The 27,353-nt window shown below is 43.2% G+C and overlaps 1 protein-coding gene across 9 annotated transcripts in view; it reads left to right on the forward strand.

Annotated features, from left to right (window-relative positions):
- Positions 1-429: 429 nt before the first annotated feature.
- Positions 430-27,353, forward strand: part of LOC128339683 (MAX gene-associated protein-like) — a 45,604-nt gene continuing 18,680 nt past the window's right edge. Inside the window, exons 1-14 of one of the 9 annotated variants that reach the window (XR_008313165.1) lie at positions 430-469; positions 2,826-3,934; positions 5,811-6,735; positions 7,093-7,183; positions 7,297-7,392; positions 7,748-7,879; positions 8,133-8,231; positions 15,094-15,731; positions 16,324-16,440; positions 18,689-18,986; positions 19,420-19,604; positions 19,811-19,972; positions 20,434-20,488; positions 25,478-26,544. Coding sequence is in view for 8 of the 9 variants with exons in the window: in XM_053283981.1 (XP_053139956.1) it covers positions 2,904-3,934; positions 5,811-6,735; positions 7,093-7,183; positions 7,297-7,392; positions 7,748-7,879; positions 8,133-8,231; positions 15,094-15,731; positions 16,324-16,440; positions 18,689-18,986; positions 19,420-19,604; positions 19,811-19,972; positions 20,434-20,488; positions 25,478-26,544 (4,896 nt within the window). In the remaining variant the exon portion in view is untranslated. Of the gene's footprint in view, positions 645-941; positions 1,081-2,825; positions 3,935-5,810; positions 6,736-7,092; positions 7,184-7,296; positions 7,393-7,747; positions 7,880-8,132; positions 8,232-15,093; positions 15,732-16,323; positions 16,441-18,688; positions 18,987-19,419; positions 19,605-19,810; positions 19,973-20,433; positions 20,489-25,477; positions 26,545-27,353 lie in introns of those variants that run through there. The other 8 variants (XM_053283981.1, XM_053283977.1, XM_053283982.1 and 5 more) reach the window with 8 other exon arrangements.

The raw sequence follows: 27,353 nt of genomic DNA on the forward strand, positions 1-27,353 counted from the left end.
AACCTTGGAGTCAAATGGACCTGGGGGTGTCTCCGTGTCAGCTGCGGAGGGCTTCCGAGAGCGAGTATGGCGCCGTCCTTTTTCGTGGACAGATAATGGCATGCGGGTGGGCTTGATGTCGGCCACACAGCTGAGCCAAGAAGCCCGTAAGTTCAGTACGAAGCGCCTAGTGACTTGACACCCTAAAAACGAACCCATTGGGTTGCAGCAGAAGCTGACCAAGAAGATTCTCTCCGAGCGTCGTCAACGTCCTCCCACCTCCGCGCCCCCCCGCCAGCCCTAGCCCTAGCCCTGCCCGCCCAACTCAGGAGGGGGAGGGGCAGAGAGAAAACGTGGACCACATTTCCAGAAGCTTCTCTCATGCCTTCACCCGATCGTCAGACCGGGGGGGGGGGTTAGGGCGGCGGAGGGCGCGCGGAAGAGAAAGCACGTGACGACACGGCTGTCGGTATCGCACGCGCGCCGAGGGGTGAGTGCGGGTGACGTCACGCGACCGCGAGCACGCACACGGTCTGTGTCCATCACCTGGCAGCGCTCGGGGGGGCTGGCTGCCTATGCCATGGGACCACTGGGGTTGGGGGCTGATGGCGTGGGGGAAGGCTTGGGTCCCCCGTCCTTCCCACAGGGCACCTGACAGCCGCAAGGTAAACTGCTGAGGCATGGGCGGGGCTCGTAGGCATAGTGAGAAAGAAATCTTGAGATTCTGCCTGATCTTCTCAGGCACGGAGAAAGCGAGCGCGCGGGCGCGCAAATTCCCGCGTGCCGCCTTGAGCTTCTTTGGCATCCACACAGTGCGGCATCAAGGAAGAGCGGGGGCGGGGGAGTTACCAACACACACTGGGGGGCGGGACAAAGACCCAGATTGGCTCCACGAGCTGGGCGGGGGAGGTGAGATCGTCGAACACGAGGCAGGGCTCAGTGGCCGCGTGGCCTAACCGTGGCCCCTCCCCTGCCCCGGAAGATGTGTCTGTTTGGGAAGCTGACGGCAAACTTTACAAAAACACATCTAAGAGTGGAACTGAGTTTGGTAGCACTTCTGGGGTCCTTCTTAACAACACAGATGGTGTTGCAAGGTCAGAGGTAAATGCTGCATAAGGTGCCTTGACTTGAGGGCTCTGCTGGGATGTACATTTAATTATTAAATATAGCATGGATTATACTTATTCCAGCGCTCAAAGGAATCTTGGCTTTTTAAAGTTTATCCTTGGGTGTCTGTTTTTTAATGTCTAAGATCCAGTTTTCTCCTACTTCTTGTACATTTTAAGGTCTCTCTCTTTTGACTGATAGATATTCACGCTTCATATGGAAGGTGGTGGAGAGGGGTTGTATTTCAGTGGGAGAGTCCACATTGACAGTCTTAAATTCAGACCCTGGCATCTCCAGGTAGCCCTGGGAAAGGTAATCCCTTTCTGAAAGCCTGGAGTGCTAATTGGTGTACATAGCACATGAAGGTAGATGACTCAGTGGTCTGATTAAGACAGCTTTGTATACTTATATGTTCAGGTTTTTCATAGCAAAATACCGTTTTTTAGAGAAGTCCTACGGTCACACAATGCACCGAAGTGGCATTTGTCTTATTAGCAGGGCCTTGCTGTCATAAAGATGGCATATTTCTGATACACTTAAATACACAATTTACTCTTAGTGATGTAGTTGCAAATTCAGAAGTGCAGGCACTCCCCATGACAGCCCCCATGGCCATGCCCACCCCAACAGCCAGAGAAGCCAAGAAGTACCTGCGCTCCATCCTTGCACGTCCCCCCTCCACTTGCTCTTAATCCCTGCTCTTAAAGGTAAAGTTGTGCCCTTGAGTTGGTGTTGACTCCTGGTGATCACAGGTGACCACAGAGTTATTTGGTCCTGCTCTTATTTATTTATCAAAAATAAATGTGTTTGGTGTGACTTGGGCATTATCTAGCTTTGGGTCTTCCCTGGAAAAGAAAAGAGATATTTAAATATTGAATTAAATGAACTAATGGTCTATTATTTATATACTACATTTCACACACACAAAAATCTCAAAGAAGGTTACATAGCAAAAGAAACAAGTTTGTAGTTTTCCATCCCACAGGAGCTCATAATCTTAAAAATAATAAACAAAACACACCCACCCACACATGGAAGACAACTGGCACTGGGGATGCTGTTATGCTGGGTTGAACATTTGCTCTAATGCTAAACACAAGTTAGCCTCTGCTTTAAAAGGTGACTCTTGGGCCACTTAGCTGACTTCCTGTCTTCCTCAACGTGTTTTACGAATGTACTGAGCAGCATATACACAGCGACAAGAGTGTTCATCTCAAGCAACCCATCAACCAAAATAATTAGAAAATCAGATTCTACTGGTTAACCACCACCACCTGTCCCATTTTATTTTCCTATAATGGTGAATACTTCCTCCTCTTACCTCTTGTGGCTAATGCCAGGGCTGAGTTCTTAGTAACCAATTTGGCATTGAGCTGGCATGCCTTTTGTGCTCCAGAAAAGCTTTACAAAGTGAAAAATAGATTCACTTAAGTTGCTTGTGTGCTATTGCTGTACTGATAGTATGATTCCTCAAATATTAAATTCCGTTTGAATTAGTAGATAAGGTTAGACTTGAACTGATCAGGGTATTGGATATGCATGCTTAGGTTTTATATACCAACTTATTGATGTGAAAAGCGTTTGTTGTTTGTCACTTATATGTTATAATAGAGTAACTGTAGAGTATATTGCTTAACCTGTGCATAATTAGCTCACAAACATTACTGTGTGTTTAATATAAACCACTTTCCCCCCTTTTTGTTGTGTAGATATTTATTTTGTACTTTACTTTTTCTTAGGAAGGTGACCATGAGGAGAAAACTGTTTGAACTATTCCAGATTTGGAGTTGATATGAGAATTTACAACTCTATGCATAATGAAGAAGCAGCCAGTTGTGTTTGGGAAGGAGGATAGTGGGATGGCATCAGGTTCAGTCCCTGTTTTTAATGTCTTCATGGAACAGCCACAGACCACTGGGAAAGCTGATCAAGGAGCCTTGGCTTCAAATCGAGATGACGCTGGTCTTGCCAGCAGTACAGCAACACCAATGAAATCTAAAGTGAAGACCTGCCTTCCGGCAGATTGTACCTTGGGAGGCACTACTGTCACTTTGGACAACAACAGCATGTGGAACGAATTCTACCATCGCAACACAGAAATGATTCTGACTAAGCAGGGAAGGCGGATGTTCCCCTACTGTCGTTACTGGATAACTGGCCTAGAATCCAACCTGAGGTACATCCTGATCATGGATATTTCTCCTGTCGACAACTTCCGCTATAAGTGGAATGGCCATAGTTGGGAGCCAAATGGGAAAGCAGAACCCCATGGGCTGGGACAGGTATTCATTCACCCAGAATCGCCTTCTACTGGTCACAACTGGATGCACCAGCCAGTGTCTTTCTATAAACTCAAACTTACTGACAATACCGTGGACCAGGAAGGGCATATTATTCTGCATTCCATGCACCGCTATCTACCTCGATTACACCTAGTGCCTGCTGACAAAGCCACAGAGGTTATACAGTTGAATGGTCCAGATGTCCACACCTTCACCTTCCCACAGACAGAATTCTTTGCTGTGACAGCATATCAAAACATCGAAATTACACAGCTAAAAACAAACTATAACCCATTTGTCAAAGGGTTCAGGAAAGATGGACTGGTCAGTAGGTCCCAAAATGATGAAAAGAAAAGTTTAAGCTCAGAGCAGGAAGGAGATAGATTTGCAAGCATTCTTCGTAGTTCTGGTGAAGATGTTGTTTTGGATCCAGAGCAGAGAGACCTAGTTACTTCAAATAGTGGATGGAAGTTTTATAATCCTGATGTGAAGATGGAATCATTCTATCCAGAACCCGATGTGCATGCATGTGATGCACTAGTATTAAAGCAAGAAGTTTCTGAATGGTAGGGTTACATATTTATAAATCTTGGCTTGGTTCTCCACGAAGTTCTTTACCGGGGAATTGCTAACAGACAAGTGCATTTTCTCCTGGACAATTTGAAAGGCTGTAATCCTCTAGGAGGTTAAAGTAACTTTCATCAGGAACTCTCTGAAACAGAGGTGTCAAACTGCAGTCCTCCAACTGTTGTTGACCTACAACTCCCATCATCTCCAGTCACAGTGGCCAGCAGCTGGGATGATAGGAGTTGTGGGCTAACAGCAGCTGGAGGGCTGCAGTTTGACACTCCTGCTTGATGGAGTTTAAAATGATGTCCAACTTTGAAAGTTTGTAAACTTCGCAGCTTGTATCCATATTATGTGTAGCTCACTTAATAACTTTTTGTTTTGTCTTCCATAAATGTGTCTTCTGTTCTGTCTTCCATAAATGTCTCTTTTTTTTAGAAGTACTGTAAAGTTTAATTTCTTTATTATAGAAATCATAGTAGAAAGTTCAGAGTTGTCATTCAGTAGCAACTCAAATAACAGTGCACTTCTGACTAGCAGATTCAGGGAGCGGAGAGCAAATGCTCTTACCTTGCCCCTCTGCTTATAAAACTCTCCTGAGTGACATCTGGTGAGTTATTGCCAGAAACAGAATGGTATGCTAGTTGCTGCATTATTGTCTTAGCCAACATGGCATTTCTTATGTTCTGTGTGCTACCTTTCATTTGTACGTTTTTCTTTATGGTTATTGTCAGAATTTAGCAATACTGGATAAACAAGATGCTTGCTGTCATTTAGCAACAAGATGAAAATTTTGGTGGACATTACTGTAACTAGCTAATGGTGCCAGTGCTGCTCAATGTGACACCAAGATACCACTGTCCATGTTCCCTGATGCTGCCCCAGCACCTTGACACAAGAGCCACAGGGGGCTAGCCCCATCTCCCTTGTGCAGGAGAGGATCTGGGGAGAAGCAGTGGCTGATAGATGAGGGGCAGGATGCTCACACTCGTTACTCCATGGTGCAGGCACTACCTGAGGCTATTGCCTCATCTTGCCTCAGGGATGAGCCACCCCTGCCAACTAAGAGAGTAGACTAATAGCATGATTGTTCTGATAAAGTAAGCATGGTTAGTAAGTTTCACTGATTTCAGTGAGGCTTACTTCCAAGGAAGTAGGTTTAGAAATGAAGCATAAAAGGAAATAAAACCCATTCAGAACAATAAAACCAGTTCATTTTGATGATAGAAGCAATTTCACTGTTTTCATTGTTTTTATTAACATGGTTAGGATCATTAGATGCAATTGTAATGTGGGGATAGAGACTAGTAAGATCACAATTACTGCATTCCTTTTTCAGTGTCATATGATATCTGTTGCATTAAAATTGACAGGCATTCCCATCCTGAGCATGCTTTCTCAAAACTAAATACCACTGAGTTCAAAGACACATTCTCAGGAAGATTAGATTTGATTGAAAACTAATGCTAAAACTGTATGCAAGCTTACTTTGGAGCAAGTCTCGTTGATCTCAGTGGATCATGAATTGGACTGGGCTACGGATGAGCAAAATTAACTGACAAAGCAAACTTAATGGAAGTGTAATCTGACTTTGCAGTGTCCAGAGACTTAGTTGGCTTAGAAAAGTTCCATATTGTTACAGGTAAGCTCAGTGCTGTTTTTCTTCAGGGAAGACTAAGTACTGGAAAGGGGACACTTCCAAGCTAGGGATGGGATATGCTAAAATCATATATTGGTTATGAAGCCATTGCTTTGCATAGTTATCTATAAATACATAATAGAAATGTTTAAAAGGCTGAGAAATTCAAAAACACAATACCTGTATATTTTTCATTGTTTTTAATTTAATCTAGTTCTTGTTTTTTCTTTTTGCAGTCCAATAGCTAGCCCTTGTGAAAGTGACTTCCATCTGAAATCCTTGCTGAATTTAAATGGAGATATCAATATTTCTATTAAAGATGAGCCAGCAGATGACTATAATTATGGGTCAATTGTGAACCCAGAAGAAATACTTGTGAAGGAAGAGAAAACTGATGAAGAGACAGAGGAATACTTCTGTAGAAATGTTGACCCCCTACTGGAGAAGCAGCTGAAGAAACACAATGAAATTGAAAGAAAGGAAATAGAAACTGAATCTCACAAGCAACCATGGAGTAGCCTGCTGCATAGTGCTGAAGCAAGAACGTTAAAATTGAATAGTGGGACAGTTCCTGTAGCTTGCCTAAAAATCCATGAGGTGTCCAAGCATATGGTAAAGGTCTCTGCCCTCCAGGCTGTCTTATCCTCCTGTATGAAAAAGAAAAATTTGAATCACTCAGTGAATTCTTTGTCTGTCCATTCTGAAAATAACAGTATCTCTAGCCAAGTTACAGCTATGGAAACAAAAATTAAAAATCTTCTTTCTGGAAACAGAGAACAGAAATGTTCTTTAGTCAAAGATGTACCATGGAAAAATCCTGAAACATATAGCAATGCCATAATGAAAAAAGCATCTAGTTCCAATTGCATGCCCTTGGCATCGGCCAAGTTTATCTTTGGAAGGAAAAGGACAAATGCAATTAAGAATTTCATATTGAGCAAGGGCATTGATAGTAATCCAAATACTGTATTGTCAGGGCCAGTTAGAAGAGGAAGACCGCGAAAACGAAAGGTTTTGGAGCTTGAACAATGCCTGAAATATCCTGGAAAGTCTATTAAGATAAGCCGGTGTAACCCTTTGGGACCAGACTTTGCCCATCCACAGTTCACACCTGATCTTGACAATGTGGATGGAATCCTCTTTGCATCCTTTGCATCAAAGGTAAATCTACAGGTCTTAATTTAGTGTAGTCAGATGTACCACATAATATCTAGGCTCCAACTCATTCTGTGATTAAAACTGAGAGTACCTCAGTGATGACATAGAGGTTCTTGATGGCGGGGGGCGGAAGGGTGGCCTCATACTTAAAGTTTGACCTTGGCTTCCTATATGACTGCAATATTCTTATTGTTTCTGTATGTAATAGCTTGGACCTTTTTAATTTTGTGCGTGGTACTGAGGAAGTTTAGATCAGTCTGCTTTAGCTGGTCTGTAGTAATTCTTAAGTAAAATATCAGCCTTGGCAGATGGTCTCTTATATGGTATTTAACATTTATTTTGGTCTCTCTTTACACATAGGAAGTTCTTGATAATCACACTGTTGATAAATCTGGGGGAAGCAAAGAACTGCCGAATGTACAAGCTCCATTGCTAACTATATGTGACTCAGGTACTCTTGGCACAGAATAACTCAAGATGAGATTATGGATACTAAGAGTTTGTGTTTTAATTCACATTGTAAACATTCAGTGTGTTTTCAGTAATATCTTTCTTGTCTGGCAGACTATCAAGCAAAGCTGCATTTGCTAGAAACAAAGCTCTTAGAAGATTTGAAGTCCTTCAGGCACAAACAAGTGATCCATCCTAGTCTTCAGGAAGGTGTGTTTAAGCAACAAGTACCATGATGGCTACATGGAACATACCATGTTGCTGAGTCTGTATTGATACACATTTTTAGTGAAAGTCATGCATGTTTTCAATGTTTATGGTTGAAAGGATACATGCAGTGCAAATATTCAGATATTTTTTTGCCTTCCAAAAAATGAAGCAGTCTGTTCAGCTAGACTTCTTAAAATTGGACCTAATGTTGGACCTAATATTAGTAATTTGCAGGTATCATTCATGTTACTGTTTCCCACAATTGCAGTAGAATCCGTTATGTATATCTGAGGGAGTTGATTATTTGTAGCCCATCTTTGCTTGTAAGATACTTAAGGAGGTGTTCTCTTTCTAGTGGGATTGAAACTGGGTTCTGTGGACCCAACACTTAGCATTGACCTAAGATATTTGGGAGTGCAGCTGCCTCTGAACCCTTCAAAAGATTATGTATTTGGGAATGCCAAAGGATCAAGTCCAAATTTTCAAGGTAAATATATTTTAAAATACTATTAGAATGTTTAGGTTATAATTGGATCTCAGGAATGGACAAGAAGACACAAATGTTGTTATTTTAGTGATCCCCCCCCAGTTTTTATTTTTATTTTTGGTGTAATAAACTGCTGTTGCTTACTCAGGGTTTTATGTTGAATAAGAAACAGCACTTCTAAATCTTGTCAAAGGTGAAAGTTACATGATGATTTTGTGATCAGTTATGTTGACTTAGTTGCTTTCATTTCTAGATACTGGCCTTTCATTCATTTCCAGGACGGGGAAGACAAATGATTTTAGAAAGATAAAGGGCTGGAAGGGAAAATTTCACAGTGCTTCTAAGCAGGAAGGTAAGAGATAAAATTGTGCATGTATTTCTTGCTCGGGTGGCAGGAAGGGAGAAAATTTTAATTTTGTTGTTTAGCTAAAGTGGAATAATTTGCCAATATTGTGAGGATTTATTTTAGGGATGTGCACGAAAGGTTGTTCGGCACGGCGGGGGTAGGGCTTTAAGGGCGGGGGAGAGTGTACTCACCCCCCCCGCCGCATTTCCCCCGCCGGCGCTCTCGGAATTAGAAGCCCCTCGGGACAGCAGCGTTCCTCCCTGCCGTCCCGTTGCCCCCGTCGGCCGGAAGTGGCCGGAAGTCCCGTTTGCGCGTGCGCCCGTCATGCGCGCGCGCGTACGGCCGCGCGCGCGCGCACGACGGGCGCACGCGCGAACGGGACTTCCGGCCACTTCCGGCCGACGGGGGCAACAGGACGGCAGGGAGGAACGCTGCCGTCCCGAGGGGCTTCTAATTCCGAGAGCGCCGGCGGGGGAAATGCGGCGGGGGGGGTGAGTACACTCTCCCCCGCCCTTAAAGCCCTACCCCCGCCGGCGCCGAATCGCCCCCACCACCCGAAACGTTTCGGCGGCCTTTTCAATGGCCGCCGAAATGTTTCGGGCTCAAGCCTAATTTATTTATTAGTTGCAAAGTTGGGAGTTTTGCAGATCTGTGTATTGATTACTAGGATGGTAAAGAGAAAGGACACCTGCACATGGCTTATTAGCGGAGAGGGATGAAGTGTATAAATCGGTAGGATAGAAAATAGTGTCATAAGGAGGAAGTTTAGTAAATGGGCACTGTCTAGTTCTCCTACCGCTGGAAGTACTTCCGCTTCCTGTTCTAGCTTAGGGTTGAGAACCAGCTTCATGTTTTTAGAGATACCTCCATAGCCATTAAGGCTAGAAGCCTCCCCTTTTAAAAATAAAAGTCAAGATTCCTGTTTCTGGTATAGTCATCAGATTCTGTGTCAACAAGGCAATTCTACCATAAGCAATGCATTCATAGCCATTGTGACTTTTGCTGGCATAATCATACTAGCAGAATTCTTCCACTTCTTTAAAAAGTGATTTTTAGAATATATTTTCCATTATCTTAACTTTTATGAGGAACATACTTCTACTTATGCATTTGTGTGTACACACACCAGTTCTTGGGGTTCTAATTGAGCATGGCTAAGCTAATCTCTTGGGGTTCTAATTGAGCATGGCTAAGAAAGAAAACTCGATTTGGCTAGAAGATTGCTAGGAGCAAGCTTGATTCTAAATGGCTTCCACTGAGTTCTTTACATCACAATAAATGGGCTGCAGGCAGCAAGTCTCTTGAGGGGAGAAGTAAAATATATAATTTCCAAAAAACTGGGGTTGCTGGGAGCATAGGACATGTTGGTAAATAGATTTTGTTGGTAAATAGCAGATGCTGGCTTTTCTGTTGATGGAGAAACCCAGATTCTTTATCAGAGGCTTACTTACTACGCAAGTCACCTGTCTAAGCAACAGGCATGCTCGCTTCTGTGGCTTGTGAAGGCAGGGAGTCTCTGTAGCTACTAAAGAGTGCATCCTTGCACTCTTGTTGCTGCTCCCATTGGGGAAAATGGGGGACAGCAGCAGAGTGTGAGGATCCACTCCTTAGAAGCTACAGAGTCTCCCTGGCTTAGCAAGCCTCATGGTGGGGGTTAAAGTACTGCGGAAGCAGCTAGCTCTCCTATCGTTTAGACAGGCAGCTCACTATGCAGTGTGTGAGCCAGAGTATTTATAACTTGCTATTCCCTGCTGCTGAAAGAGGACATCCCGTGGGTTATACTTCCTCTGCTGCTCCAGAGGCAAGACTATGCAAATTAACCTAGAAAGTTTAAATAGGCCTGGGAAGCCTATTTAACCCCACCCCGTTGTGATAGTCCTGCATCTACTCCAGAGATAGCCTTCCCCGCTCTTTTCCAAAAAGCCTTCTCTTGTTTTTATATATAACCCTTCTAGTTCCTTTTCAATTCTATTTATCCTACAGCTTTCCTTTACATCTCTCCTTTCCCTTTTTTTTTACTTATTTGACCCCCCCACACCAGCCCCCTTTCTTCCCTCTGTATTTCCTTCTAGTCTGCTCCCCCTTCTTACTTTTCTCTGGAGCCAGCAGCCATGATAGAGAGCAGTCCCAGGATCCAGAATGTCTTCGTTTCTAGAGGCAATCAAAACAAAGCAATTCTTCCTCTGAGGTCCCCCAGCAGTGCGCTGAGCACCATACGGCCCTCATCATCGCCTGCCACCCCAGCCACTGGCAACATTGAGGATTTGGGGGAAGGGCCATCGCGCCTCCCACCACCAGGCTGCAAGGCTCAGCAAGCCCAGAGAGGTAGGAAACCTCCCCAAACCCTCTTCCCTGGCTATCCATTCATCTACAGTGGCCTCCATCATCCCCAGGGCTTCCAATGCTGTGTGTCGATAATTTAATCCATAATCCACCAGAGGACCCAATACACCTAAAACAAACTTTATTAAAGATCCAGAAGGCACAGGCCTTCATGGTTGACACTGTGGACTTGATACACCTCCCAGCCAGGTCCACTGCTTCCTCTGTAGTGGCAGGCGAACCCCATGGTTGAAACATTGGCAGGTAGACGCCACCTCTCGCTCCAACTTGGCGGCTGTCCCTTATGAAGGTTCCAAACTGTTCGGCAGTGAGGCATTAAGTGACCTACTCATTGAAACCAAAGGTAGCCATTTCTGAGCCATTTTTGGAAGGGCGGTATGTAAATCAAATAGATAAATAATAAATAAGAGAAAAACACTCCCTACAACACATAGGGACTTCTGTAGGCAGAATAATTGGCCCTTTCAGTCCTTTTGTACCTTTAGACACAGGGACAACAGAGCACAGCATCCAATTTGGAACAGGTTCAGACCCAGCGACAAACCTACCAGACAATGATGTCAGCCCTTTATGGCGCATGCCAAAACAACTAGACAGCAGTCCTGACTCACGGCCACCCCTGGTGAAGGGTTGTTTAACATAATTCTTTCATTCCTGGGAACTCTCCACCAGCAACAGGTGGATCCTTCAGGCCATGGATATAGACAGAATAGAGTACACACCACTCTGCCTACTAACGGGTTTGTGCCAACCCCGCATTCATGCTTGTATATCAAGCATGCAGGCCTTCTATGGGCTGTACAGCATCTAGAAAACATGTGCTGTATTGCCAGTGGCTCATCAACAGCAAGGCAAAAGGCTTTACTCTATTCTCTTTGCCGTGCCAAAAAGGATGGCTCCCTCAGAGTAGTCCTGGGCCTCAAGTTTCTCAACAAATTTGCCAGACAGCAAAAATTCAAGATGGAGACCCTGCAGTCAATTGCAGAATCCCTCCACCACCTGGACCACTTCGCCTCCATAGACCTGACATAGGCCTACCTCCACATTCCAATTTGTCTAGACAGTTGGCCATTCATCTGCTTCAAATATGCGGGCAGGCACGACCAATACAAAGCCTTACCATTCAGTCTATCATCAGTGCCCAAAGTATTCACGAAGGTTATGTCACCAGTCATAGCACACCTCAGGCTCCAAGGCATACGGATCTTGATCTATTTAGATGACCTGCTTAGTGTTTCCTCTAAGGCGTTTGCACGTATGTGTGCTCACAAGTTTTTTGATGTCTGCTCAGTAAATTTTAGAACACGCTCAGGTTGAATCAGGAAGGCCCCACTCTGTATATATGAGGGCCCCACACACACGTGCCTCTGAAGGCCCCACACACACTTGCCTTGATACTGCCGCCCAGAACAAAACTCATTCCACATACAGATGAAAAAAATTAGAGAGAACACTGGACCTGCTCCTTTGACCTACCTTCAGCATGATCAGACCTGAGCCTTTTGCTTCAAGTTTTGTCCAATCACAGATTCCTATTCAATCAGTCAGAGAGTCAGCTTTACCTCTTTCAGAGACTACTCCATCTGGGGGTAGTAACAGACACCACCCTGGGCAGGTTAATCCACCCCAGGAACACATTCAAAAGTTCTTGGACGCAATTCCTTTGATCCCCCACAGGCAACAGGGTACTGTCCTAACTCTAGCTCATCTATTGGGGCTAATGGTAGCAGTCCTACAGGCGGTTGACTAGGCCAGGTTCCACTTATACCCATTCAAGTGGTTCTTACTCCCTTATAAGAATGTGATAGGTCTAAAGTCTCAAATAAGAGTCTTAGTACCTACCCCTCAATGTCACCCCTCAACTCCAAAACGTCTTTCCCAAGGAAAACCATTTCTAGACCCACCCAGAGTCGTCATAACAACTGATACCAGCCTTTGGAGATGGGGAGCCCACTACCCCCAACCTTCGACCCAGGGGAAATGGTCCCCACAGGAAAGGGACCACAGCATCAGTTGGCTAGAGCTGAAAGCCATCCGCCTGGCATTAATAGACTTTCAGTACCTGTTGTGAGGCAAAAACGTCCTGGTGTGCACCAACAACATCACGGCGAAAGCCCATATCGGTCACCAAGGAGGGACCAGGTCATGCTTATAGGAACATAGGAAGCTGCCATATACTGAGTTAGACCATAGGTCCATCTTGCTCAGTATTGTCTATACAAACTGGCAGTGGCTTCTCCAAGGTTGCAGACAGGACTCTCTCTCAGTCCTATCTTGGAGATGCCAGGGAGGGAACCTGGAACCTTCTGCTCTTCCCAGAGTGGCTACATCCCCTAAGGGGAATATCTTAAGAGTGCTCACACATCATGTCTCCCATTCATATGCAACCAGGATGGACCCTGCTTAACTAAGGGAACAAGTCATGCTTGCTCCTACAATACCAGCTCTCCTCTCCCTACACCAAGAAGCGTCAGTTCTCCTACAGTGGAAAGAAACATATCTGGCATCCCTGTGGGCACATCATGTGAGCAGTATTCTAAACACCAAAGCGGATTGGCTCAGCTGGAGATAAATTCACCCAGCAGAATGGAGCCTCAACCATCAGGTATTCAGTCTACTTACAGTGCACTTCGGATGGCCACAGATCAACCTTTTTGCAGCACCCAACAATGCTAAGCTTCCATGATTATTCGCCCACTTCCCGTACAAGGGAGCGGAAGCAGTAGATGCCTTGTTGACACCATTTGAGTCCAACTGTACCAGGTGGCAGTCATCCTGGTGACTCCATACTTGCTGAGGAGAAACTGGTTTCCAGAGATTCTCCCATCTCACCAGAACATGCCGCTGGTTCCAACAGTAAGGACCCTGCATTCACCAGGATCTGGCCTTGTTAAAATTAGCTGCCTAGAAACTGAAAGGAACATCCTAAAAAAGCATGGCTATTCCGACAAGGTCTTGAATCTAGTATTAGAATCTAGGAAAGCTTCCACAAATAGCATATACCAGTTCACTTGGCTAGCATTTTTGTGTTTGTGCTCCAGATACCACAGAAATAAGGAAATGTGCAACCTTAAGGACCTTCTTGATTTCCTACAGGATGTTTTGGACAAGGGTCTAAAAGCGAACACGCTAAAGCGACAAGTGGCAGCACTCTCAGAACTGTTGGCCTCTAACACTTGTCGGTGCCTCAGACAGCCTCACCTCAAGTATTTTCTCAGAAGCTACGCTGCTTTCACCACCCGCCATACTCCGTTTCCTGACATGGAATTGCCACACTGTTCTCCTGGCGTTACAAGCTTGACCACCCCCACCCCCCACTGCTTGATCCCACTTCTGTCTTGTAAACTGGCAATCCTAGTGGCTGTCGCCTCCACCAGAAGAGTGTCAGCTTCAGGCCTTATCTGTCAAAACAACTTATTCATAATCTCACCAGACTGTTAGACTGATTCCCAATCCATCATTCATCCCCAAGCTGCCATCATTTTTTAATAGATTCTAGGATGTTATCCTGTTCTCTTTCTTCCCTAAACATTCATATTTGTTGGAGCAGGCATGGCACAAGCTAAACGTCTGACAATGCTTAAAAACCTACATCCTATGCCAGTCCTCAGATGCCTTGTTCATGTCGTATCACCCTACTTCCATGGGGCAGAAGGTCTCAAAAGCCATTATTGCCAAGTGGATCAAAGCCTGCATCTCCCTGGCATACTCATTCAACCAGGGCAGTAGCAGCCATGGCAGTTTTCTCGACAAACACTCCACTGTCAGAGACTAAGCGGCAGCATGGTCTTCCCCATCTACCTTCACAAGACACTACAGTATGGATTCTCAATACTCTGCCAAAGCCACATTTGTGGAAGAGTGCTGCAGCAGATACTCTCTCAGCAGTAGTCCCTGACGCTTCCCACCCGGGCTCCTTAGCTGTGGCATGTCCAATGAGATGTCCTCTTTGAGCAGCAGGGAATGGAGCATTGGTTTCTTACAGTGAAGTAAGTGAAGGCTTCTTCCTGCTTCTGGATATGGGGACATTTTGGCCCACCCACTTGGGCTGTTCAGGTCTACTGCAGGACTGCTTTGTGTCTCTTGTCTTCTGTTCCTCAAAATTGTTCTCTAAGTTGATGTTCTCTGTTCTCTGTTATCTCGACTTGGCTGCTCAGAACTGGGTGGGGTTATTCTTCCCAGGCCTATTTAAGCTTTCTAAGTTAATTTGCATAGTCCTCTGGAGCACCACAAGATATTCTCATATCCAGCAGTAGGAAGAAGCTTTCATGGTAAGCAACTAATGCTCTCTTCCTGGAAATGATGAATGTTTTTCTTCTGCTTTTGAAATAAGCATTTGTGTGGCCTCTTTAAAACAAAGCATGAAATTCACAGTGCTTTTTGCACTGATTTTCAGGGAAACTCATTTATGGTTCCCTTATGACAAAATTGGAATTCATGTACTTTTCCATGTATTGGAATGCATCCATACTTTTAAAAGTTGAGCATAACATCTTTGCCCATGTCATATTCTGAATCTATTCAGGTAGCATTTCAGACGGCTCCTTGAAGAACCGATCTGCTTTCTGTAGCGATAAACTGGATGAATACTTGGAAACTGAAGGGAAGCTAATGGAAACAAGTATAAAATTCTGTCCTAGTTGTCCTGTGGCCTACCAGCTTCCATCCAAGACCACCAGCTATGTAGAAGCACTAAACAGTGTTCCAAAGAACCAATCTGCTTTCACTGCACCTAACTCTTGTACTTTCAAGCCTCTTTCTCTGTCTTCAGTTTCTAGAAAGAGGACACAAAAAACTAAGAATAAACAAGCATCTTCAAGAGGCAGAGTAAACTCCTCCAGTAAGTTTGCAGTGCCTTCATCTGGTCTGTCAAAACAGAAATACAATTTATCAGTCTTACAAGACAAATTAATTAAGTCTCAGCCAAGTAGCCAAGTGGATGATGAGGAACATGTTCTTGTGATGTCAGAATTAGAGGAAACTGTGCAGGGAAAACATACACCTGTGTGCCAGGCACAGCAGAATAGTCATGCACTAAGCTTGTCTAAGACTCTGGGGAAGCTGATGGACTTGGAGTATTGTGCATTGAGGAAAGGAAAGCCATCATCCTATATTACTGAAGAACATGCAGACCTTTCTCTGGAAACTCTGTTGATTTCTCAGGTAAGCTGCAGTAAAGGATTCCATCTAGCCACAGATTGCTTATGTTTAAATATGCATATGCTAAAACTGGGGCCCAGTTTACAAGTTATCTTTTTTTTTCTCCCCAGTGGCCCTTTTGCCTTTCATGCTTAGTTAGGTTTTACATGACTAATATGACATCGGCCTTATGGATATTCTGCAAACATTTTGGAATTTGGGGGGATTTCAAATATGTCTTTCACAACATGGCTGCCACAAATAAGCATATGATCAGTTTTTTGCAAGGCCTGACAGGAATTTCTTTCCAGCTCCCATTCGGTACAATTAACTTGGGTCTGTAGTACCTGTAATTTCCTGCATCTTTTCACAGACTGATTTCTAAAATTATTTTATGTGCATACATGAATAAAACTTTGAACTTCCCACACTACTTCAACACTTTTTTTTTAAGCACATAACCTGCACTGGTACACAGAATGGTCTACTCATAACTATATATATGGCATCCTAAGTTGTGCACATAGATTGTGCTGAGTTAATGGCCCAAATTTTTGCTCATGTTTTCTTCTTGATCTCAATTTCAAATAAAAGTATAGTGATGTTAATGTTCAAGCAGGTTCAAGTAGAGTTGATGGAGTTGGAGAATTGTGCATTGAGATATGGGAAGCCATGGACCTACGTTACCAAAGAGCGAGCAGAACTGTCTTTGGCAACTCTGTTTACCAATGAAGTAAGTTGTTGTAATGGTCATTGAACTTGCCTTTCTTATACCTATAATTTCTTGGTGCTGATGTTAGAGTCTCAGATAATATAGTAACAGTAATTTGATTCTTAAGTAAGTTCACTTGCAAATATGCAAAGGAGAGCTCAGTTTGGAAGAACTCAGTTAGAATCTGTACTGCTTTGATAAAGAGACCCTGTATACCATTACAGAATGTTGGGCAAATGGATATACTTCCATCTTCTGGTGATGTATTGATTCAAACTAGACTTTGAAAAATGCCCCCAAAGAGTCTTGACACACTAGTACTTTTTCTATAGTGTTTGTTCAGAAATGCTTATTCAAAGAGTTCAAGAAGCCAACACTGTATACCACAGTCTCTGGACTTGATCTGTTTTGTAACTTCTCATTACCGAGAAGTTGTTCAACACAATATGCTGTATTAAGTTGTATTTCTTGTTTGTGGGTAATTTATGGTATTTAAATTATTTCCCTTTATATTTCAAATAAGGATATGCAAGCACACACAATTTTAATAGGTCTGTGCAAAGTTAGATCGGTAATATCCGAATTGAGCCAACATTGCTGCAGTCTGTAAAAAAAATCGGCCAAATTTTGATCTGATATTGGATCAGAATTGCCAGAATTCTTATTGGAATTAATGTCAGAAATCACAAAATGGCGGAAACTGCCATTTTGAAACCCAAAGAAAAGTGGATTGTTGCCCATAGAGATCAATGGAAAATGGGGGAGGGGGGGAATCAGGAAAAATAAATGGCAGGTCCTAGGAATTCAAAATTCAGCACAGGTTGGTAGGACTCGGTGTGGTGAATTTGAAGTGAATTGGACAATTCCACAATTTTAATGGGGGTTACGGTATGTTTTATTATGTGTTCCTGTGCAAAAGCACCATTCTGGCAATGGTAAAATGATGATTTTGTGCAAGAGCCAACATGGTGTAGTGGTTAGTGTGCTGGACTAGGACCGGGGAGACCCGAGTTCAAATCCCCATTTAGCCATGATAGTTGCTGGGTGACTCTGGGCCAGTCACTTCTCTCTCAGCTTAACAATAGAAATTGAAAAAAGTATTCCTCTCTCTTTGAAGAAAGGGCTGTATGAATTCCAAGTTATTCCAGACCTTGGAGAGTTAACTTTTTAAAGTCTGATTTATTGATACCCAGCCTAACCTGTTCTTCCATTTTGGTCTCGCCACACTGCTTAGTGTTTTCATGAAATATACAGTATGATGATAGGGATTGGATACTTGGAGCTTGATGTGCATAACTGATGAATGGATTTGTAAAAGATCACATCTGGCGGGGAGAAATAAGCATTTGTGTACATACAACAATATATTCCATACTGTTGAGATCCAGTTACTCTTACTAGAGTCCTTTGATAATTATGGATTAACTATATGGTGAATGACATCTATGGAAACAATTAAAAAAACTATGGCATGTAGAATACATAGTAAATTGTCTTTTTTTAAAAAAAGGATTTTTACAAGCATAATTTTATGTTTATTACTTCCTTTTTAAAGGAAAAACTGAATTTTTAAACTTGGATCATTGCCGCTACTAAGTTCAAAAACACTTTGAAAGATTCACTTATGTGATTTGGTTAAAAAAAATCCAGTTTAGGCCTATTTGTGGCAGTGAGAAGTAATTTTAATCTACTGCTTGTTTCACTGTATAGACCATGCACACTGCATAAAGAAGTTTTCTTCCAACTAGATTTCTTTTCTTTTCTTTTTTTACCACCCAACTGAAAACAAAAGGCACCTTCACATGTAAAGGTGGCAAATAAGTATGGAAGAGGCACCAGTTCCTGCCAAACATATGCTCCCACTGCTGTTGCTGCTTCCATGTTGTGTGAAGCCAGAAAAGTCTGGTGGATGTTGGGTGGAGAAGGTTGGTGATCTACTATATTCTGACATTTTCCCAACACCACTAACCAATATTTGAATTAGTCTTGTCGATATTAGGCTGAGGTGGGTCGCTGACATTTTCCACCTGACATTTCTGGCTTCACATGGTGATGGGAGTGATAGCAGTGGGAGAGCGTGCACTGGGTGGGACTGTGGAACCAGTGGCTCTTCTGTAGTTACTTGCTGCCATTTATGTATGAAGCCACCCACAGTATATATACGGATATAAATGATGTACCAAATGTGTGTCATTGATTCATCTATCCAGAATTTGTGCATGTAGATACTTTTCTTAATGTTTAAGATACATGTGTATAACTCTTTCAGGCTCCACTCAGAAGCAAACCTGTCAGTAAAATAATCAGAAAGCATGACTTGTCATGCGGTAATGACTTCTGCCAGCTTCAGTGTGTCTGTGCTGATTTAGCTCTTGAAAAGTGCCAAGCTACACTTTCCAGCAAGACAGATGGCACATTTGACTGTCTGAAAAAAAGAATAAAGGGAGCCTCTAAGCATAAGTTAAACTTGAAGACAACTTTGAGTGGAATTCTTTCATGCTCTAATGGGCAAGATGACGAATGGGAACTGGAACAGAACGATAATCAGAGGATTATAAATAAAGAATGTAAGTTTTGCTAGAAAGGTGAATTCCAAAGTTATCTCTTATCTGGGATTGTATGCTTAATATATAGTAACATAACTTAATATTCCAGAATATTAAGAGATTGAGATACAGGCAGGAACTGAATAGCAAATTTTGATTTATTGTAGTCATTTAAAAGTAGTCCCAAATTTTCAGTAACCCACCTTTTGTAGTAACATTGACTCCCGCTCCCCATCTTCCACTTAATTTATTTTGTATCTCCTAAAGTCTCAAGATGCAGGGCCCATATAATGAATGCAATTTGATGTGTTTCCCCCCTTCTTGCCTAGACCTTTGAACTGAGGTAATATAAACAGTATTGAAAACATTTCTAGAAATGGGTAGTGATGATTTTAAGGTGTGTGTTTAGCAACCTATAATGAAGAGCCAAAGCAGCCTTTTATGAATTTTTCAGTGTCCATAAAGGAAGAAGGAGAGAGTGATGGTGAAACTGTTTATATCCCATCACCATTTGCCACTAAACCAACAAAACATGTGATGCTATCTCACTTGGAGGCCACCTTATCTTTCAATAAGAACAAGTCTACCTACACTGGAGTCAGACCAGAGCAAATGAAGACACCTAGACAGAGTGCAGAGGTAAGATAGGAATAAATATTTGTTTTACTTTTTAAAAAGTGCATATTAATGCATTAATAATATTCACCTTCAAAAGTAATTACTGTTTTGAAATTTCCTCTGTGCACTGAATAATCCTAAAAAAGGGGGAATGAATTAAAAGTTGTGTAGGTTCCGTAGCTTCTCTGTGTTCCTCCAATGTTGCTTTGTTTTGCCTGGGTTTGCAGATTCAACAGGAGCACACATACGCTGTGTATTTAAACAAGTATTTACACTTTGAAAAAGTGAAGTCATGTTCTTGCATCCAAAAATACAAAGGAAAGAATCAGATGAAAAAGGAGCAACAGAGGAGTCTCCAGACCCCCAATTGTGCAAACTACATTGAAAAGGTAGTGAACCATATTCTCTCTCTCTCTCGTGTGTGTGTATTTGAGTAAAAATCATTTTTTAGTAAAAATTTGAAATTTGAGTAACAATCAAATTCCCTGTGAGAACTTTGAAGATCTCTATGACAAAATTTTGCTTACTTTCAAAAGGTAGCTCAAGCGCTTACAGTTCAGTAATGGTAAATGGCATCCTGGTCCCAGCCATCACTGAAATCTGCCACCCTTGGCTGGAGAAGGGGAAAACCCATTATGGAATGATATTAGGGGACATCTTCAAGAACATTCACAGTTATGAATTCCAGCGTCTCATTCTACAGTGGGCACTTTTGTTAGAGAGAAAGCTAGTCATTCTGTTTCTTCTCTATAGGATATTGACGTTAACTCCTATTACATTTTAAAACAAGCAAAAGTTTTGGAAAATGTTATTTTAGACCTCTAACATTTTACTTGCTTATCTTTCTTAGGACCATGATTCTGAATTCTTTAAAGAAACTTGTGGTACAGAGAATGACTCCGAAGGTGAGATTTGAAAACGTATGATTCTCCTTCTTTATGTGTTGTCTTAATTGGTTTAGTGTTGTGTTGTTTTTTTAATAAGAGTAAGACAACATTACAAACAAGGAGGAAGGGGCATGGGGTATTAGGGATGAGGGTGGAGTTATGAGCTGAGGAGTCTTGTTTGATGTTCCCTATGATTCTGCCAGAGTGAATACCACATCTTTCTCCACCTAGGCAATATATGTTGGAAGTGTTTCCACTTCCAACTGCTCTGTCAACTCTCAGGCCTCGGGGAGAAGCCCCAACGACCCACAGAGTCTGGCCTTGCTCCTCTGTAATGCCAGGTCAGTTCAGAATAAGACCAAAATTGTCCACAATTTGATCGTGGATGAGGGAGCTGACCTGGCATGTATAATCGAGACCTGGTTGGGGGAGGCGAGTGGTCCTGTGTGGGCTCAGCTTCTCCCACCAGGTTATTCTGTCGTGGAGCAGGCTAGAGTATGTGGGCGGTGGGGTGGAGTGATTGTGGTCCATAAGAATACCATTTCCCTTACCAGGGCCCCTGTGAGACAGCTGACTTATATCGAGTGCATATTTTTGTGGCTGGGAACTAGGGATAGATTGGGGGTTCTGTTGGTATACCATCACCCCGCTGCCCAACCAACTCCCTAACTGAGCTGATGGAGCTGGTCACGGAGTTTGTGTTGTAATCTCCTAGACTTTTAGTGCTGGGGGACTTCAATATCCACTTTGGGATTGGCTTGTCTGGTGTGGCTCAGGAGTTCATAGCGGCCATGACAACTGTGGGTCTATCCCAATTAGTTTCTGAACCAACTCACATTGCTGGCCACACACTTGATTTGGTCTTTTGTTCGGATCAGGGTGGTGTTCTGTGGGTGGGGGATCCTGTCATTTCCCCATTGTCATGAATGGACCACTACCTGGTTAAGGTTGGTCTCACAGCCGCAATCCACCCCTGCAGGGGTGGTGGACCTATTAAGATGGTCCATCTGAAAAGGCTGCTGGACCCAGTGGGATTTCAAAAGGCATTGGAGGATTTTGACGTTGGTGTGGCCAGTGATTCTGTCGAATGCCCTGGTGGGGACCTGGAACAGGGAACTCATCAGGGCAGTAGACATGATTGCTCCTAAGCATCCCTTCTGACCTGCTTCCAAAGTGGCCCCTTGGTAAACTGAGGAGTTGCGGGGGCTGAAGCGGTTGGGTAGGTGACTAGAGCACAAGTGGAGGAGAACTCGGTTCGAATCTGACAGGATACAGGATGTGACCCATTTGAAGAGTTATGCGATCGCGATGCATGCAGCAAAAAAGAGCTTTTGGTCTGCGCGTATTGTGGCTGCAGGTTCGCACTCAGTGAAGCTATCCCCAGTTGTGAGGAGTTTGATTTCTGCTCTTTCCACTTCAGATCATTCCCCGGGGTCGTTCTGCTGTGATGCCTTTAATGGGTTTTTTGCAAACAAGATCTCCTGTATTCAGGCCGACTTGGACTCCACTGTTTTTGCAGGGCCTATGGTGGAGGTGTCCAGCAATCCCTCTTGCAGTATTAGATTGGATCAGTTTCAATCTGTGACTCCTGAGGATGTGGATAAGCTGCTTGGGGCAGTGAGGCCTACCACCTGTTCTCTGGATCCTTGCCCGACTTTGCTGCTTCTATCTAGCAGGGAGATTGTTGGAGATGGCCTAGTTAATATCATAAACACATCACTGAGAGAGGGTAGGGTGGCCCCTTGTTTGAAGGAGGCATTGATTAGACCACTCCTAAAGAAGCCTTCTCTGGATCCCTTAGTGATGGACAGTTACAGGCCAATCTCCAATCTCCCTTGGTTGGGCAAGGTGATTGAAAGGATGGTGGCCGACCAGCTCCAGGCAGTCTTGGAGGAAACTGATTATCTAGATCCGTTTCAAACTGGCTTTAGGGCTGGCTATGGGGTTGAGACAGCCTTGGTCGGCCTGATGGATGACCTTTACCAGGGAACGACAGAGGGAGTGTGACTCTGCTGGTTCTTCTGGATCTCTCAGCGGCGTTCAATACCATCGACCATGGTATCCTTCTGGATTGCCTGGGGGAGTTGGGGATAGGGAGCACTGCTTTGCAGTGGTTCCACTACTATCTCTCGGGTAGATTCCAGATGGTGGAGCATGGTGACAGTTGCTCCTTAAAACGGAAGCTGCTATATGGAGTCCCCCAGAGCTCCATTCTGTCACCAATGCTTTTTAATATCTACATGAAACCGCTGGGTGAGGTCATCAGGAGATTTGGTGCTGGGTGTTATCAGTATGCTGATGACACCCAAATCTACTTCTCCTTTTCATCTTCAGGAAATGGCGTTCATTTTTAAAATGCCTGCCTACAGGCAGTAATGGGCTGGATGATGGGTAACAAATTGAAGCTGAATCCAAGCAAGACGGAGGTGCTCATTGTGGGGGCTCAGAATCTGAGGGATGAGTTAGATCTCCCTGTGTTGGATGTACACTCCCCCAAAAGGAGCAGGTGTGCAGCTTGGGAGTATTCCTGGACCCAGGCTTCACCCTCGTATCTCAGGTGGAGGCCATGGCCAGGAGTGCTTTCTATCAGCTTCAGCTGATTCGACAGCTGTGCCCATTCCTTGGAGAGGATGACCTCAAAACAGTGGTGCATCAGCTGGTAACCTCCCGGCTCGACTACAGCAATGTGTTCTATGTGGGGCTGCCTTTGTATGTAGTCCGGAAACTTCAGTTAGTTCAGAATGTGGCAGCCAGGTTGGTCTCTGGGGCAACCCGGAGAGACCATATTATGCCTGTTTTGAAACAGCTACACTGGCTGCCGATATGTTTCCAGGCAAAATACAAAGTGCTGGTTATTACCTTTAAAGCCCTTGAACGGCTTAGGTCCAAGTTATCTAAGAGAGCACCGCCTTTTACATGATCCCCACCGCACGTTAAGATCATCTGAGGAAGTCCGTCTCCTGTTGCCACTGGTTTGTCTGGTGGCGATGCAGAGGCAGGCCTTCTCTGTAGCTGCTTCTTGACTGTGGAATGCACTCCCGGCAGAAATTCGTAATTTGAGGTCATTGCTGTCCTTCAGGAGAGCCCTTAAAACCTCCCTTTTTGGCCTGGCCTCCAGGGTTTTAAATGATTAACTGTTTTAAATTGTTTTCAATTTTTGCCCTGATTTTCAGGGCTTTTAGCTGTTTTATTGTGTTTTAATAGTTTGATTTTAATTGATAATTTGTTTTAATTGTTTTTATCATGCTGTGAACCGCCCTGAGCCATTTTGGAAGGGCGGTATATAAATCTAATAAATAAATAAATGTGGTGAAAACTGATGAAATGTCCAAAAAGATTTCTTTGTGATCTCAGAATTATTATTTCATACTAGCTTAACCTGCAAAGAGTATCTACACGCTATTACTTGATTGCTCCATTCACCCCCTGCCACAGCCGCCCTCACCTCAGAGATCTCTCCACCCTCACCTGGGCCGCACTCCTCCTCCTCCATCCTGTTGCTTCCATCCACCTCACACCTCTTGGTCAGTCCTCCATCCCTTTACTCCATACCCCTCACACCTCTTGGTCACAGCTGCAGCGTTGCTGGCGCCTGTTTACCAAGCTGCAGCCTCCTGTCCCCAGAGACCTCCTCACCCGAGCCCCGCTCCTGCTCCTACTCTTCCCCACAGGAGCAGCAGCAGTTGACTGGGCCCTTCCTCGCTGCCACCACCTCCATGGCTGCTCATTCCCTTTGGGCCCATCCCTTGCCTGCTTGCCTCCCTCTGTCAATGGCCTCGGTAGCTCCAAACAGCAGCAGTGGTTGATTGGGCCCTTCCTTGCTGCTGCCACCGCCGCTGCCATGGCTGCTCATTCCCCTCAGGCCACTTACAGGCTCAGGGCCGCCCCTCACCCTTCCTTTCTCTCTTCCCCCACTCTTTCTCTTTCCTCCACTCACTCTTCCCCTCTGTCTTTTTTCCCCTCCCACCCTCTCTGAGTTAACAAATCTTGTTCATCTGGTTTCCTTATCTAATTCATGCAACAGCAGCCACCGCCTCTTGAAGGGGCTCTTTACTCCCTCACGACCCCTTTCTTCGCAGACCCCTGCCCACTGTCCTATAAATAAATAAATAAATTTCATATTCCTCTCTCCTCTACAATCAAGAACATTTTCTGACCAGTAACAGTTGCATTCCAACTGACCTTAATCATCACAGGCTCTTTCTCCCCATCTGCATATGGAATCCCCACTGCCCAATCAGGTGCTTCTGTTTGCGAACTCTCGCGAGAGTTGCCACACACGGGATTAGTCATGGGTACGCCTTAGAGAATTAGATACATAGATAAGGAGAGGAACTGCTTGTCACTGCTGGGTTGATGATTGTGATATTTCTTCCAAGGATTGTAGAATTATTTGCTATTTCCAAGATCCATGACACACTGGGAGAAAAATTAAGTTTCTCTTAACAGTTCTGTAAATACTATTATATTGAAACAAAGGGTTTGCAAAATAGAATCAAAGTTGTCTCCATCAAATTTCCTTAAAATGATCTGCTTCCTGCTTAATTACGGGCATAGGTTGGCTTGTAATTTTCAACGCAGTAGTTCTGGGTTGACACTTCCCCGCAAAATTATAATACATGCAGCTGTGTCAGAAGCAGAACTGGCAGGCAAACAGACAAGACTAAATTCATAATATTTGGCATTGTTTGGGTAGTAAATTCAACATGTAGCCCCACTCTGATCATGGAATTGCTTTACACACCTTTTAATCACCTACTGACTTGCTGTTGATTTTCAGTTAATCAAATATGAAGCACTGAGAACTTTAGTTTTACTCTGCGAAGTATTTTATTTTGATAAGGTGAGCAGTTGCATATATATTTATTCCTACTAACATACCTGAGACCACATATTTAGCCTTTTGAGAAATATAAATGGAATACGCAGATTTTTGGCTGCTGTTGATTCCTGTTCAAGCAATTACATGATAGAAAATGGTAATTGGCTTTTTAATTTTTGCTACAGGGTCTGTTGTAGGAATCTACTTGCAAGGAGTGGTTGTGTCAGATTTGGATATTGTTGTGTCCAGTACAGTGCCAGATGAGCTGATGGCAGATCAGCCAGAAAATGTGGAGGAATTGACGATGGATACAGTCATACATGACAAAAGTGTGGTTACTGCAGAGACATCTCTAGACCATATAGGGGAAGAATTAATTGAGGCACCCTTCTTATATCCCACAGATGTTATACTGTCAGACCATTCATATGTTAGCAAGAAACCAAGCAAAATGATTATTCCAAGGATGCAGAATGCCAGATGCCTTGAAAGTGCGTCTGATAAGGTTTCTGAAGTTTGTCGTCGGTCTGAAGTTCTTGCAAATAGTATATTGGAGAAAAACCCTACAAAATGTGAAGAAGATGCAGAGTTTAAAAGTTCAGGGGGGAAACAAATGCATGCTGTCCAAACCCAGAGGCCATCTTCTGATTCACAAGAACCTAAACAACTGCAGCTCATGTTGACTGCTGAACAGCCACAGGAACAACACCCAATTGAGGGCATTAATTTTTCAGAAAAGCAGCAGCATGGGACCATATTGCCTCCGAGTCAGTGGGGAAACCAAGATAACTTTGAACTGCTGGGGAGGCATAGAAAGGAAAAAGATGATTCTGTAGAAGTACAGGGATATGGGAAAGAAGAGAGAAGAGAAGCTGAAGTCAGTTGTGCAAAGGACCAAAATACTGTTCCAGGAAAGAAATATATGAATAGTGCTCAAGATCTTTTAGCTAAAAGAAATTCAGCTTTTCAGGAGAACTGTAATGCTTCTAGTCATAAAAATGGTACTACTGATATTCATGGAGAGAATCAAAGTATTGCGGACAACCTTGTTCAAACCAGCAAAAGTCAGTCAGTTGTTAAATGCTTCGAGCAAAATGCACATAAAACCAACCATTGCAAAAATGATGTGATGTCAGTTATAGGTATTACCACGACTGACCAAGAAAATAATGAAAAATATGAGGATTCGGTAGAGATGACTGATGGAGTTTCTAGCTGTGAAACTGAAAATACAGTGAATGTTGAAACACTGGTAAGTACCCAGCTCTTTTAAAATGATAAATTTCTGAGATCAGAATGTGTTCAGCATAATCAATATATATTGATTCTGTGGAAGCTGCTGTGGCCAACTAAGATTGCTGCTCTCAATTGCTGAGAGACTGGGTCCAAGATGGACAGAGTCACCTTTAGAAAATTGCTGCATATGCTCATTTCTCAATGTAGGGAGATTCCCAAGCTGGCATCCATTTATAACATCATATGTGATTCTCCTTAGTTCCCATTCTATTATATTTTTTCCACTCAGCTTTCCTGTTTTTAACCATCCAAACTGGCCTTTTACTTCTTTTACAGAAATTGAACTTTTTGCATAAGTTCTGTAAAGATTCAACTTGCTGCATATCTGTTATATATTTTGAAGAGTTTGTGGACTTGTTTGTGCAAAATAATCATACTTCACAATTACCTACACATTCCAAATTTTGCATTAAAATGCTGCTGTTTAAATTAGCTGAATGCACTACTTTTAACACCAGAATATGCTGGGTGAAAGGTTTCTGTTTTATTTTATTTTATAGAAGAAATTCTGAATATAATATTTTGTTGTTCTAACCATATTTTAACACTATGTACTCGGATCAATAATTAAAAAACATCATCATGCCCAAGAGAAGCAGAAGATCTTTCTCAGATTCAAATTTACTATGCATGGTAATTATTCAATAAAATGAATAATGTTTGGATTTTAAATGCTACAAATTTTAAAACTATTCTTTTACTTCCCTTTTGCAAACACATTAATACAAAATGCTTTGCTATATCTTTACTTTCTTGAACTTACCT

Source organism: Hemicordylus capensis, chromosome 1, assembly GCF_027244095.1.
Source record: "Hemicordylus capensis ecotype Gifberg chromosome 1, rHemCap1.1.pri, whole genome shotgun sequence".
Lineage (NCBI taxonomy): Eukaryota > Metazoa > Chordata > Lepidosauria > Squamata > Cordylidae > Hemicordylus > Hemicordylus capensis.